Source organism: Protopterus annectens, chromosome 3.part1, assembly GCF_019279795.1.
Source record: "Protopterus annectens isolate FY-2018-M chromosome 3.part1, PAN1.0, whole genome shotgun sequence".
NCBI classification, from domain to species: domain Eukaryota; kingdom Metazoa; phylum Chordata; order Ceratodontiformes; family Protopteridae; genus Protopterus; species Protopterus annectens.
In genome coordinates, this window is record NC_056732.1 from 1897929725 (window position 1) to 1897942204 (window position 12480).

General features: G+C 41.3%; 1 protein-coding gene across 2 annotated transcripts in view; it reads left to right on the top strand.

The window, feature by feature from the left end:
• LOC122798813 overlaps positions 1 to 12480 on the top strand; it is a 2048867-nt gene that overhangs the window by 1923466 nt on the left and 112921 nt on the right. For both annotated transcript variants that reach the window (XM_044067935.1, XM_044067936.1), the window contains exon 23: positions 12077 to 12248. In XM_044067935.1, coding sequence (XP_043923870.1) covers positions 12077 to 12248 — 172 coding nt within the window. The remainder of the gene's footprint in view (positions 1 to 12076; positions 12249 to 12480) is intronic.

A 12480-nucleotide genomic window follows, 5' to 3' on the forward strand; every position in this document is an offset into this window, starting at 1 on the left:
TGATTCGCAGGCCTCTACTGAGACCCATTCGGAGTCCGGTATGCCACGAGATGCTTCAATTATGGATCCCGTGGATGTCTCTACCTTGGATGGGTTTGGAGCCGCTATGCAGGCACTGGCTTTTGAGGGTGTTTTCAGGCCTACAGATTTGTATATTAGACCGACCCCATCTTCAAAATTAAAGCCAAAATCTCAACCTATGCCTAAAAAACCGACGCCTGAGCCACATGTGCAGGCCCCTATGCCTAAAAAACAAATGATCAGAATGGCTGAAGATTTAATTACTGCGATCAGGGGTAGCCAACCCCCCCCCCCCCTTCTAAGAGGCCTAGGCAAGACATTGATTATGAATCTTCAGAACAAGATTCTATTTCTTCTGACTCTTCTAAAGAATTATGAGGACTCTGATGCAGAAGATTCCATTCCTTCTGCTTCTCCCCCTGGGGATTTTTCTTTCGGGGAAACTTTACATACCTTAAGGGAACATTTCCACTGGGAAAGTCAGGATTTCTCTGAATCTAAAAAGAGACTTGGGGATTTTCTTCTTCTTCCTCAGCATAGGCCTTTGGCTATACCTCCTGTTCTAGACATTGTTGATGATTTTTTTTTTTCAGAATCTAGTATGGCTCCTGATTCTCTGCCTCCGGCTCCTTGTAAGCCATACAGATACTATAGGGTTCCTGACTTCCATAAATTCCTTTTTAAAAATCCTGTTGCAAATCCTGAAACCATTTCTCAGGGTCCCAAGGGCATTAAGGGTTCTACTGCTAAAAATCCTACCCCTTCAGATAGAGATTCCAGGGCACTAGATAGATGGGGTAAGAAGGTTTACACCTCTTTAACCTTGGCAATCAGGGCTTTAAACTGTCAATTTCATATGCTAAATATCAACAGCATATCATGGGACTGCTTAAACAGAAAATGATATTAATTTCTGACTGTGTGGAAAACGAAGATTTACAGGATTTATTGCATTCAGCTGAACAAGTTGGAAAACATACTTTGCAATGTGGTTTTGATTCTTTGGAGGCCTCTTGCAGCGCTGCTGTAACTGGGTCTGTGCTAAGAAGGCATGCTTGGCTGAAAGAGAAAAATCTGCCTGATCATGTTAAAGCAAAATTGTTGGACGCTCCTTTACAACAGGGCTGTCTGTTTGGTAATAAGGCTGAAGACGTTTTAAAAAAGATAGAAGATAAAGCTAAATCTATGCAAACTGTGAAAGATTTCTTACAAGTGCAAACTCCAAGATTTAGTAGACACTGGCCTACTAAGAACTGGTCCTTTCCAGTTCCTTTGAGAGCCACTCAAGTCAAACCCAGACATTCCAAAGGCTCCAGGTTTCAGTCACAAGGGACTTTCAGAACAAAACAATGGGGTGCCTCCTCTTCCAAATCTGGAAACAACAAGACACCTCCCTATGATGAGCAGTTTCAATGACTTCCCTTTACACTTTCCAAGCACGTACCTTAGCCGCCTCTTTGGGGGGAAAACTGACTCTTCATGCAAGAAACTGGCAACTTATAACCTAGGACAAATGGGTTTTAAATATAGTATTCCAGGGATACAGATTTTATTTCCACATGTTGCCAGTTCCAAACTGATGGCCAGACCTGCCCCCAAATCAGTGGGCAGAGGCCCAGAAACAAGTACTTTCCCTCATGAGCATGGGGGCTATTCAACCAGTACCAGAAGAGGAAAAGGGACAAGGTTTCTATTCAAGACTTTTCCTAGTACCCAGAAAAGAGAAATCATGGCATCCAATTCTGGACTTACCTACTCTAAACACCTTTCTGGACATTCCAAAATTCAAGATGCTGACTCTTCCCCAGTTACTTCCTATGCCAGGCAAAGATTCCTGGTTGGCAACTCTAGATTTAAAAGAGGCTTACCTGCATATCCCAATCAGGGAATCTTGCAGAAGATACCTCGTTTCAAAGCAGGCTACTTGATTACCAGTTCTCTGTACTGCCCTTTCGCTTATCTACTGCGCCCGGGGTCTTTACAAAGTGCCTGGCTCCAGTAATTGCATTTTGCAGGCAAAGCAATATTCAGCTATATCCATACCTGGACGATTGTCTAATTCAGGCAGAAAACAAGGACACTCTTCTAAACCATCTGGCGTTTGTAAAAAGGGTTCTAACTTGTCTAGGGTACACTATAAATGAAAATAAATCACAACCGGTACCCTCTCAAAAAATTACATTCCTGGGTGCAAGCTTGAATATAACTGCCCAGATGGTTTTCCTTACGCCAGAGAAGCAAATTCATTTGGTGACTTGCTTCAAACCGTTGGCCACAAAATACTTGCTTTCTACAAGGCAAATACTGCAAGCCTTGGGGTTCATGGCCTCCTACATTCTTCTAATTCCATATGCAAGACTGCATATGAGGAAACTTCAGTGGTACTTAAAAAGTCTATGGAGTCAGCATTGTCACAGCCTGGAAACAATGATTCCTATCATACCTTGCCTGCAACTAGTTCCTGTGGTGGGCAGAGGCCTGCCATTCACACCACCCCCTGCCACCCAAACCCTAACTACAGACGCATCAGACTATATTTGGGGGGCACGTCTGGCAAGGAAGTGCATTCAGGGCAAATGGAGCCCAAATCAAATGCACCTTCATATCAATCAAAAAGAAATGCTAGCTGTACAGAATGCACTGACAGCCTTCAAGGACTACCTTCATCTAGGGCAATTAATGATAAGGACAGACAACCCCATGGTTACGTGGTACATAAACAAGCAGGGGTGTACACCCTCCTACCCCCTTTGCAGACTGGCCATGGCATTGTGGAACATGGCCTTGACCTATCAAGTACAACTACAAGCTCAATTCCTGCCAGGAAAGCTGAATACTGTGGCAAACGATATAAGCAGAAATCTCATGGACCCACACGAATGGAAACTAGAACATGGATTTTCAACATGTTGACACACAAATGGGGGAGCCCAGACTTAGATATTTTTGCCTCTCCCCAAAACTATCAGTTGGACAAATTTTGCACAAGGACTCAAAAAAAAAAAAAAAAAAAAAAAAAGCCTGGAAAGTGGATGCTCTATCCTTCAGCTGGAAAAAACTGTCAGTCTATGCCTTTCCCCCTCTGCCTCTTCTCTCCAAAGTTCTACTAAAAATCAAACAGGACAAACCAAAAATTATTTTGATTGCTCCAGACTGGCCTCGCCAACACTGGTACCCACTCCTGTGCAATGTTTCACACCTTCGACCGTGGCACCTGCCTCAGACACCCACAGCAGAACAACCAAATTCTGCACACTCCGCTCCAAACTTAGTATCTTGCAGCGTGGCTAATCTCCTAAATTCACCCTTAGCATCCCTCAACAAACCTGTGATGGATGTCATTTTGGAGGCGAGAAGGTCTAGTACTAGAAAATCTTATGCTGACAAATGGAGAAGATTATGTGCCTGGAATCGATCTCAAGGGATAAGCACAGCTGTGCCCAACATTCCTCAGATTTTACAATACTTAACTGAGATGCTTCACAAGGGCCTATCCTTTTCTTCCATAAAAATCCATGCCTCAGCCATTTCAGCTCATTACAACACAGAACCTCCCCTCTTCTCTCGTCCTCTGCTTAAGCAGTACCTCAGAGGGCCAAAAACTTAAGGCCACCCAAGAGAGCCCCATCCCCTGCCTGGGACCTCAATTTTTTATTGTAAAAGCTTACGATCCTTCCTTTTGAGCCAGCTGCTACTGGAGACTTAAAATTTCTCTCCTGGAAAACAGCTTTCCTTTTAGCAGTCACTTCAGCTAGAAGGATTTCCGAATTACAGGCTCTTATGGCAGTGGAGCCTTTCATCACTTTATATGCGGACAGGGTATCTCTTGGGACCAATCCATCCTTCATGCCTAAGGTGGTATCTAGTGTGGCTCTTAATCAGACCATTCATTTGCCAACTTTCTTTCCCAATCCACAGAACAATGGAGAGCGGATTTTGCATTCATTGGATGTACACAGACAACTTAGATTTTACTTAAACAGGACAAAATCTCAAAGAAAATCTGAACAACTGCTGGTGGCATTTACTGCAGGGGCAGAGGGAAAGGCTATTTCAAAGCAAACCATTTCCAAATGGATAAGCCATTGTATTTGTTTCTGCTATATGCACCATGGAAAAACTATCCCCCAGGGGATCAGATCCCATTCCACCAGGGCTGCATCTACTTCTACAGCCTTTCTCAGAGGTGTTCCTACCAGTGACATTCTAAAAGCTGCTACCTGGAGCTCAGTTCATACATTCACCAAACATTACCATTTACCACTTTTCTCTAAATCCAGAGCTGGCTTTGCCACTGCTGTCCTGCAGGGTCTTATCGCTGGTCCTAATGCTGTATAATTCCCTCAACCCAACCACAGCTTTGGGAATCTACCCAAATGTAATGACTACAACAGTGAAACACGAAGAACATAGCACAGTTGTGTACACTTACCATAAATGTAGATGTTAGAGTGTATTCACTGTTGCAGTCCTGCTTACCCTCCCTCCAGCCCCCTATTTTTCTCTGGCTATACCTCTATTTTCTTTCACTATGCTTAAAAGTCCTTTTGTGGTGTATTTGCTTTTGGGATTGGAGGTATATTTTTTGTGTTTTTAATTTTATTTGCTCCCCATTTGGGGGGCACCTGACATCTGGGGCAAGAAAAACTGATGTAATGGCATCGGCTGCATGTTTTATACCCCTGACAACCTGACGTCATGGAAGAAGGGACAGCAACCGACGCAGGACCCAAGACTTTGTTAATCAAGCCAACTGAGGGCAACCTGCCAGCAGATTACCCAAATGTAATGACTGCAACAGTGAATAATACTCGAGCATCTACATTTATGGTAAGTGTACACAGCTGTACTTTCCTGCATACCTTGGATTTGCACAGACAGTTCAGGTATTACTTGGATAAAACTGAGGCCATTTGTAAGTCTAACCAGCTTTTTTATTCCTTTTCTCCCAGGACGTTGTTTGGCTGGCCCTTAGCTAGCCATCTTCTCCTGGATTTCACGAGCAGTGTCTGTTTGCTTCTGTTAAGGCTCATTCTACTAAGACTGCTACCTCTTCTGGTGCTTTTGTCAAAGGTTTGGACACCAATTCCATCCTTGAATCAGCTACATGGTCTTCAGTACAGAGCTTTACTAAGCATTATAAATACGGTATTGTTATAGGGCCAAAGCAGATTTTGCAAGGGCCATTCTGCATGGGTTTGTTGAGGGCTCTTTCCAGCAGTAGATGTCCTCATATTCACTGTTGCATTATTTGGTCCCTCCCTCCATCTTCCTTTTTCTTTTAGGCTTTGATTTGGTTACTTTCCTGGCTGAGTGTCCCCCCTTTCCATCTGTGTTCTTCCCTTCTGGATGTGCATAGCCTCCTTTGTATTATGAAGACTGTTCTCTTCTGGGGCAATTCACTTTTGGGTAACTGCATCCCTATGTCACTTCATGCCCTACAATCCATTATGAGGAACATGTGTGACGTATGGTGCATACAAGATCTAAAAGTTTTGGTATACTAGCCAGATGTTGGGCTATCTTTGTCAGGACATCTCTAAGGTAAATGCTTCAACAGTAAAGAGAAGGTCATCTACTCTTATGGTTAAGATTTTACACAACTGTATTTTCTTGTCCTTGCACTTCATTAGATTTTGGTCTTTTCAGTGATTAGTTGGTCAATGATGGTGTCCCTTACATTAGGCCCTTCAGCTGCTCCTGTGTTGCCTCCAGAGATACTGACAATGGCTATTCCTACACAGGTTTATCTGTCTAACCCATCAATGGGCCCTTCATGGATTTCGATGTTGATTTCTTGAAGCCCTGCTTTGGCCCCTTTGAATGTTCACTTAGCCTCCTGGAGGCCAGTGATAGGTCCAACATCAGCTTACCATGCACTGGATAGGGCTAGCTTTGGATAGGCCTGTGCAGGTTACTGAAATTCAGTCTGTTGTAAGGGATCAGTTGTCACCATGTTTGAAAAACCCAGCACAAGTTAGCACCACAATGTCTCTCTTTCGCCTTTATAAAGAAGGTTATCCAGGAAGGTCAGTAAGAAGAACCAAAAAGGCTCACCACCTTAATCCCCTGAAAGATAAGAATAACAAGCAGTCTGTATCCCCACCTTTCCTCCACAAGACCTGACATTCAGCAGATTCTTGCAGATGTTGACAAAAAGGTTAACTGGCCTTCCTGTGAACTGTTGAAAGCCTGCAGATCATGTAGAGCATCTTCATGAGTGTCTCCTCCCAAGGGAGGAGACACTGTCAGTGTGGGTATACTGTTGTACCAAAACATTTTCATCATCCTCCTTGATTACTTTGTTCAATTTTTGCGATACAGTTTTGTTTTGGTGCATGGGAGTTCAGTTTGCTTGTCCTTCCAAACCCTAGGTAAACTCACTTATGCAGAGGTGTAGCCTGTGCCAAGTTACTTAAAGGTGGAAATACTCCTGCTGGATCTCGGACAGCCTGTTGTATCTAAATGTTATTGCTGCCACAGATTTTGCACCACACTCAGGTTTTGCAAGTTAAAAAGGTTTTTCTGTGTTTTTCATCTGGGCTAGGAGGAAAAGCGATTTTTCTGTTCTTTGCATGGGACAGACCCAGGGTACTGACCTTCTGCAGTAGCTCTGTGGTATTTTAGAGTTGGCGAGTTGGACACAGTCCATGGTCCATAATCACTTTACCAGTTTCCACCCTCATAGGGTGTACCAAACAAGTTTGACCCAGGATGAATGTGTGGGCATCCCTCCAGACATAAGAATTTGCTTTAAAGGAAGCAAGGGTTCCACTTTTTTTTTTTGTAAGAGTCTTCCTCCAAAGAGTAAGTTTTCTTTCTGTTAATATGTAAATAGTCAGTGTTCATTAACAAATTAACAATTTTAGCTCTGTGATGTTATGAATTTTTATTATATAACATGGAAGAAAAAGTGAATTGATTTATTATATAACATGGAAACATGGATTTATTTATTGTAGAAGAGCCATTTTTGTATACCTAATATTTCCATATTCAAATTACTTGTGTTTGCTTAAATAAATGACTCCTATTTCTGCTGCATCTCTGCAGCTGTGCATTTGCACCTTGGCAGAAATTGGTTCTCAGACCATTCCACCCATCCAGTCAACAAAGCAAAAATGAATAAATAAGTGCTGAGTAATCTGTCACTCCACTGTCATTTTTGTTTGTTATTTAGATCTTTAGTTCAAGTGTTTGTAGACTCATTTGTTTTGTGGCGGTGTTGGAGATCAAGGAGGGGTTGGATCCTTAACAGCACAGGATGTTTGACATAAATCATGCAAGAGTCTGTAAGAGACAAAGTATAGGTGCAGAGCTTAAAGCCTGTTGTGGTTGCTGAGGTTCTTTAGTCCGATAAGCTTTTGAGTTAGGAACCTCTGGTATCTTTCTAGCTACATAATGAGTTTGGATAGATACAGACTAAAATGGGCATTATATTCTGTAGTTTGTTTGATCAGAGCAGATAATATAGAAAAATCTTATTTTGACCTAGATGCTACATGGTAGTCAAAGGATTGATAGTTATCTACAAAATTCCAAGATCTCTAATGACTCTTAATTCGTGAGGTGCAGTGCTGGTCTGTACTATAACCTGCTTTCAAGATTCAGTTACCAAAGGCAACAATACTACACTTCTGTGCATTTAAGCCCACTTCTGATAAACCATTGATTTGTATGGTGTTAACCCTTGTCATAGTAACATGCTGTTTGATACAGCTTGTGGTCATTGGCAAATTTAGTTAGCTGTGTGTCTGAGTCATTAGTCAACATGACCAAACATGACTGGGGTTCCCAGTCGGAGTGGGTGTGCATCAGGGTTCAGCTGTGATCCCACAGCTGTTTATACTGGTGATAGACTATGATAGCAAACAGGTCGGACTGGACAGATCAACAAAGTTGCTGTATGCAAATGATATGGCATTACTTCAGCAAAGGATAGGGGAATGGAATGTAAAACTGAAGGCACAAAGTATCTGGGAGGGGTGGTTTAGAAGTGAAGTCTGAATGAAGAGGTCAGAGATAGAATCAGAGAGGCTGCAGCCAAATGGCATAGAGTGTCCAGGGTGGTGTACGACAGAAGAATGCTAAAGAAGCTGAAACATAAGGTGTACAAAACAGTGGTACAACCAGTACTACTGTATGGTATAGAAACCTGGGCAGTAAAGGCAGAGCAGTTTTAGGAAGCTAGAGATGATGGAGATGAAGTGCCTGAGAGGTGTGGTAGGATGCACATTGTGGGACAGACATAAGAGCAGAAGTCAGAGTAGCTCCAATTAAAAAAAAAGATCAAAGAGAACAGATTACGGTAGCTCAGGAATGTGTAGAAAAGCAGAAGATAATCTGGTGAAGAAGATTTGGAAAAGACTAGAAGGTAAGAGGAAATGAGGACATTCAGCAAAGAGGTGGATCAGTTGTGTGAAACATCTGTGACGGTCAGGCATGAGTGCCAAAGAAGGCAGGAGTGTGGCATTGAATCGAGAGAGAGGGTGAAAGTTAGCACGACACCCCGACCTCATGTAGAAAATGGGAGGAAAGGAGTTGATGATGTACCTGAGTCAGTGCTTTAGTGATCTAAGTAGATCGAGAACAGAAGGGATACCAGTGCTAAAGCCCTGAGAAATACTACTAATGAACTGTTTGCTTTCTGATTTGGTACCTGCTCTTTTATTACAGGGGTTGTATATGTCCACCAGATTGCTGTTCGTCTTCCAGCGTAATGGTCCACATTTAGACCATTAAGTTTATTTGCAGTTCCAGTATAAGGAGTAATGTCAAAGGCCTTGGCTAGATGCTGGTACATTGCATGAACTGCACGGCCACCATCTACAATTTCAGTGACTTTCTCAGAGAAGCTTATTTGATTGAGTAGATATGGTCTCATCTTTGCCAAAAATATTGTTCCAGGCTTACAGCAGTAAGACTTTTATGTTGGAACTTACAAAATCTGATGCAACACATTCAGTAGCTTTGCAAATTCTTGTTAGGCTGATTGGTCTTTAGTAAATGGGATCTAATCTCGGTCTTTAGTAAATGGGATCTAATCTGATACCTCTTTACATATCTCAGGAATTTACTCTGTAGCTGTTTTTATGTTGAATAATTTTAGGAGAATTTTAGAATGGGCATGTTTGGTGCTATTGATTAAGCAATCCGGTGTATTGTTGGGGACTGTAGAAGTACTTTTAACTTTAGTTTGTATACTTGGGATATGTTTCATAACTTTGGAGCAAGGAAGGATCACAGGAATTTGTGGAACTAGTAACTTTCTGGTGTGAAGTTGGCACTAACTTTAGCTGCAAGTATCTTAGCAATACCTATAGAGAATTATTGCTTACTAAGAAGGAGGAGGGCTGATGACCCCCCCCCCCCCACACACACACACACACACACACATGCCTGTATTACTTGAGATATCGATATTATTAGTCAGATGGTCAGCAGACTGGATTATATGGCTGCTGAAAGCTAGGAGAAAACAAGTTTGTCCTAAGAAATAAGTACAATTGTCAAACTTCTGGTGCAGTCTAAAGGGGGAGTTGAGACACAAATGGAAAAGGGATTGGAAAACTTCATCCCATTTACATTTGCTTCATAGGTTATCATATGTAGACTGTTTTGTACTTTGTATCGAAATGCTTTTATAAGTGTTGTTATATACTAGATAGACTTGGCAACAGATTCCAAGACTGCTCCTGTTAGAGATTAGATGCATACATTTTGGTTCTGTGGGACTTTACTGAGTTTAAGCGGGATATCCAGAGAATCTTTGCATTGTGACTTTGTCCTTACTATTTTAATGCTTGGTTTGTGCAGTATTTCAGGATGGACACCTGATAAAGCGAAAGCTGATCACTGGAAATTGCAAGAAAAGTTGAACAGTTGTCTTTTAAGGATATAATGTAAATTATGACTCAAACATACCAGCATGAGCAAGCACTTTGTAAAAATCAGATGTGTTTATTAGTAATTGGCTTCCTCAGTTGCTGTACATTTATAGCTAGTTTTTCCATAGCAGCACTCAGATGTTCCACCCCCACTCCCACCCCCAGAGCATCAAGGTATATTTGCTGTCAGAGTTGGTTAATTGGATTCCTGGCACAATGATTTCTTGTGGTTCTAGTGAGAAAATGTTTATGTAGCTCCAGGTACCTATTTTGATTTTTAACATTTTAATGATATTTATGGCTATTTTAGTTGTCATTATACTGCAGTATTACTTTATATTGTTTTATAAACATTTGAGTTGTTGCAACACTTTATGGTGCACTAGCAAATAAAGTTCTTAACTTAGGATATTAATTCTGTAGCACTTAATGAATAAATTCTTAAAGAAGAATAGATAGTTTTGTTAGCTGGAATAAACCTTCATTTCAATATTAATTCTTCACCAGTAAAGTTGAACACAGGCACATTGCATTGTATTGGAGAAGATTCTTCAACTGTTGCCCTACAGAGGAAACCAGTCTTTGTATTGGCACCTGAACTTATTGGCTGACAGTTATAACATAATCCACCCTTCAGACCATCTGGTTAGGTAGACTTAGTTTGCATCATAGAAGCCCTTCTGGTTGCCCTCACCTCAGCCTGATGACTTCGGAGCTTCAGGTGTCTTGGTTTGTGAAAAGCCTATTTGGTCTGCCGTGAAAGCTGTCTCTTCATCTGTACCCTTGCTTCTTCTGTAAGGTGATAACTAAACTAATTAATCTTTACTTCAGTCAGTCTTTACCTTTTCTTATCTTTCTCCCTCCAGGGCAGGAGATAGAGGGGGCCATAACCTGCATACATTTGATGGTTCCAGCCAGTTGCTTTTCTTGCATGTTTATGGTTAAGAAGGGTAGGTCTGACTCACTTTTTCACATCAGGCAAGGTGGGCTTTACAGAAACCATAACATAAATACACTTTCAGGGTGGATTGATAACTGCATCATTTTCTTCACTGAAAGTGCAAGCAGTTACTTGGCCACAATGACTGGGCGACAGATTTACAGCTGCCCTCTTTGTTTCTGAAATATATCCATTGCGGATTTTTGTAGTTGTTGGTACATAACATCAACTGACAATATAGTTTGGACTCGTACAGTGTAATTTGTGGCATTTTACCCTGAAGTCATCCTTTCTACCTGCTGTGGCTCCTTTCTTGTCCCCTTCTGGAGGTTTTGTGGTGCTTCATGGCATCCCTACTAAACATTCCAGCCCCTGTATAGAGGACATCCTTGAAGTAAAATTTAGCAGTTGTGGTGGTAGCCAGTTTATGCTCTGTAAGACCCCTTCAGTGAATATCTCATCCTCTCTTTGTCATGAGTGTGGATTGTCCAGTTGCTTCCAGAGTTGTAGTAGGGTTCTGCTTAAGCAACTTACAAGTTTATAATCGTCGGTCCTTGCTAGTGGGTTTCTTGCAGGCAGGGATCAAGAAATTAAATGTGCACCCCCAAATTTCTATTTCAAGATAACTGCTTGTTGGACTGGGATGTATGCTACACCTACAGTTAGAGCTCAAGATTATAAGAATAGCTGTGTGAGAGGTCACAAAAAGGTTACAATGTATTCTATTCAGTGCAGAGAGCCCCCTTCACATGATCTGATCAGGTAAATATTCATGTATGTTGTTTTTAAGCTTGTCTGAAAAAAGGGAGCTTTGGTAATTGACCAGAAGTGTAAGATACGAGAAGATAAGCTGGATGCATTGAAGATGTTTGAAAATGGATTGATGGATGGAGGTATTTTCATCTTAGTGGGAATGTAAACCAGATGCAGTTTTGTGACATTTGCTGCAGGAAGAACTGACTACATTGAAAGTCTCTTAAATACCATGTCCACAGAGCTGAACAAATTAGAAAAGTGAGTATTCGGGAGGAATTTTGGAAGAAATTATATAGAAGGTAGGGATAGGTACATAATTGGAAAACCTATTGCTCTGTTTTAAGTGAATATCGTTTAAGGCATTAAGTTTTGAATCTTGAAGTCTCATGAAGGCTGTTTAAAACTGTAGGGTGTACTCTGTAAAGTTTAACTGATTTTTTTTTTTTTTTTTTTTTATATTTGCATTGCATAGCATTTCACTTGTCCAGAGTAACCCTAATTACCGGGAAATGCAAACTGTAATAGGTACAGTTTCAAGATGGCCAGATCCAAACAATATTCCATCCACTAGCAGAGGAGAGGTCAGTAGGCTGACTCTCTGGACTCCTACACTGCTTTCAGCAACTACATCAGAACAAATAAAGGTAAAAAATAAGCAATAAAATATTTATTATAATGACCATCTCTGTTTACTTAGATCATGTAAATTCCAGAGCTGACTGTTCCATTTTCTGTACATGGCACATATGAGCTATCCTCAGGTTTGCAGGAAGTCAGCCAAAGTTTGGACTATTTCATTCTGCTGTACCAAACTTCATAAGTGTCATAGATGTTATTTTTATCTTGCATTTTTCTTGCTTTTGTTGGAGTGGTCTG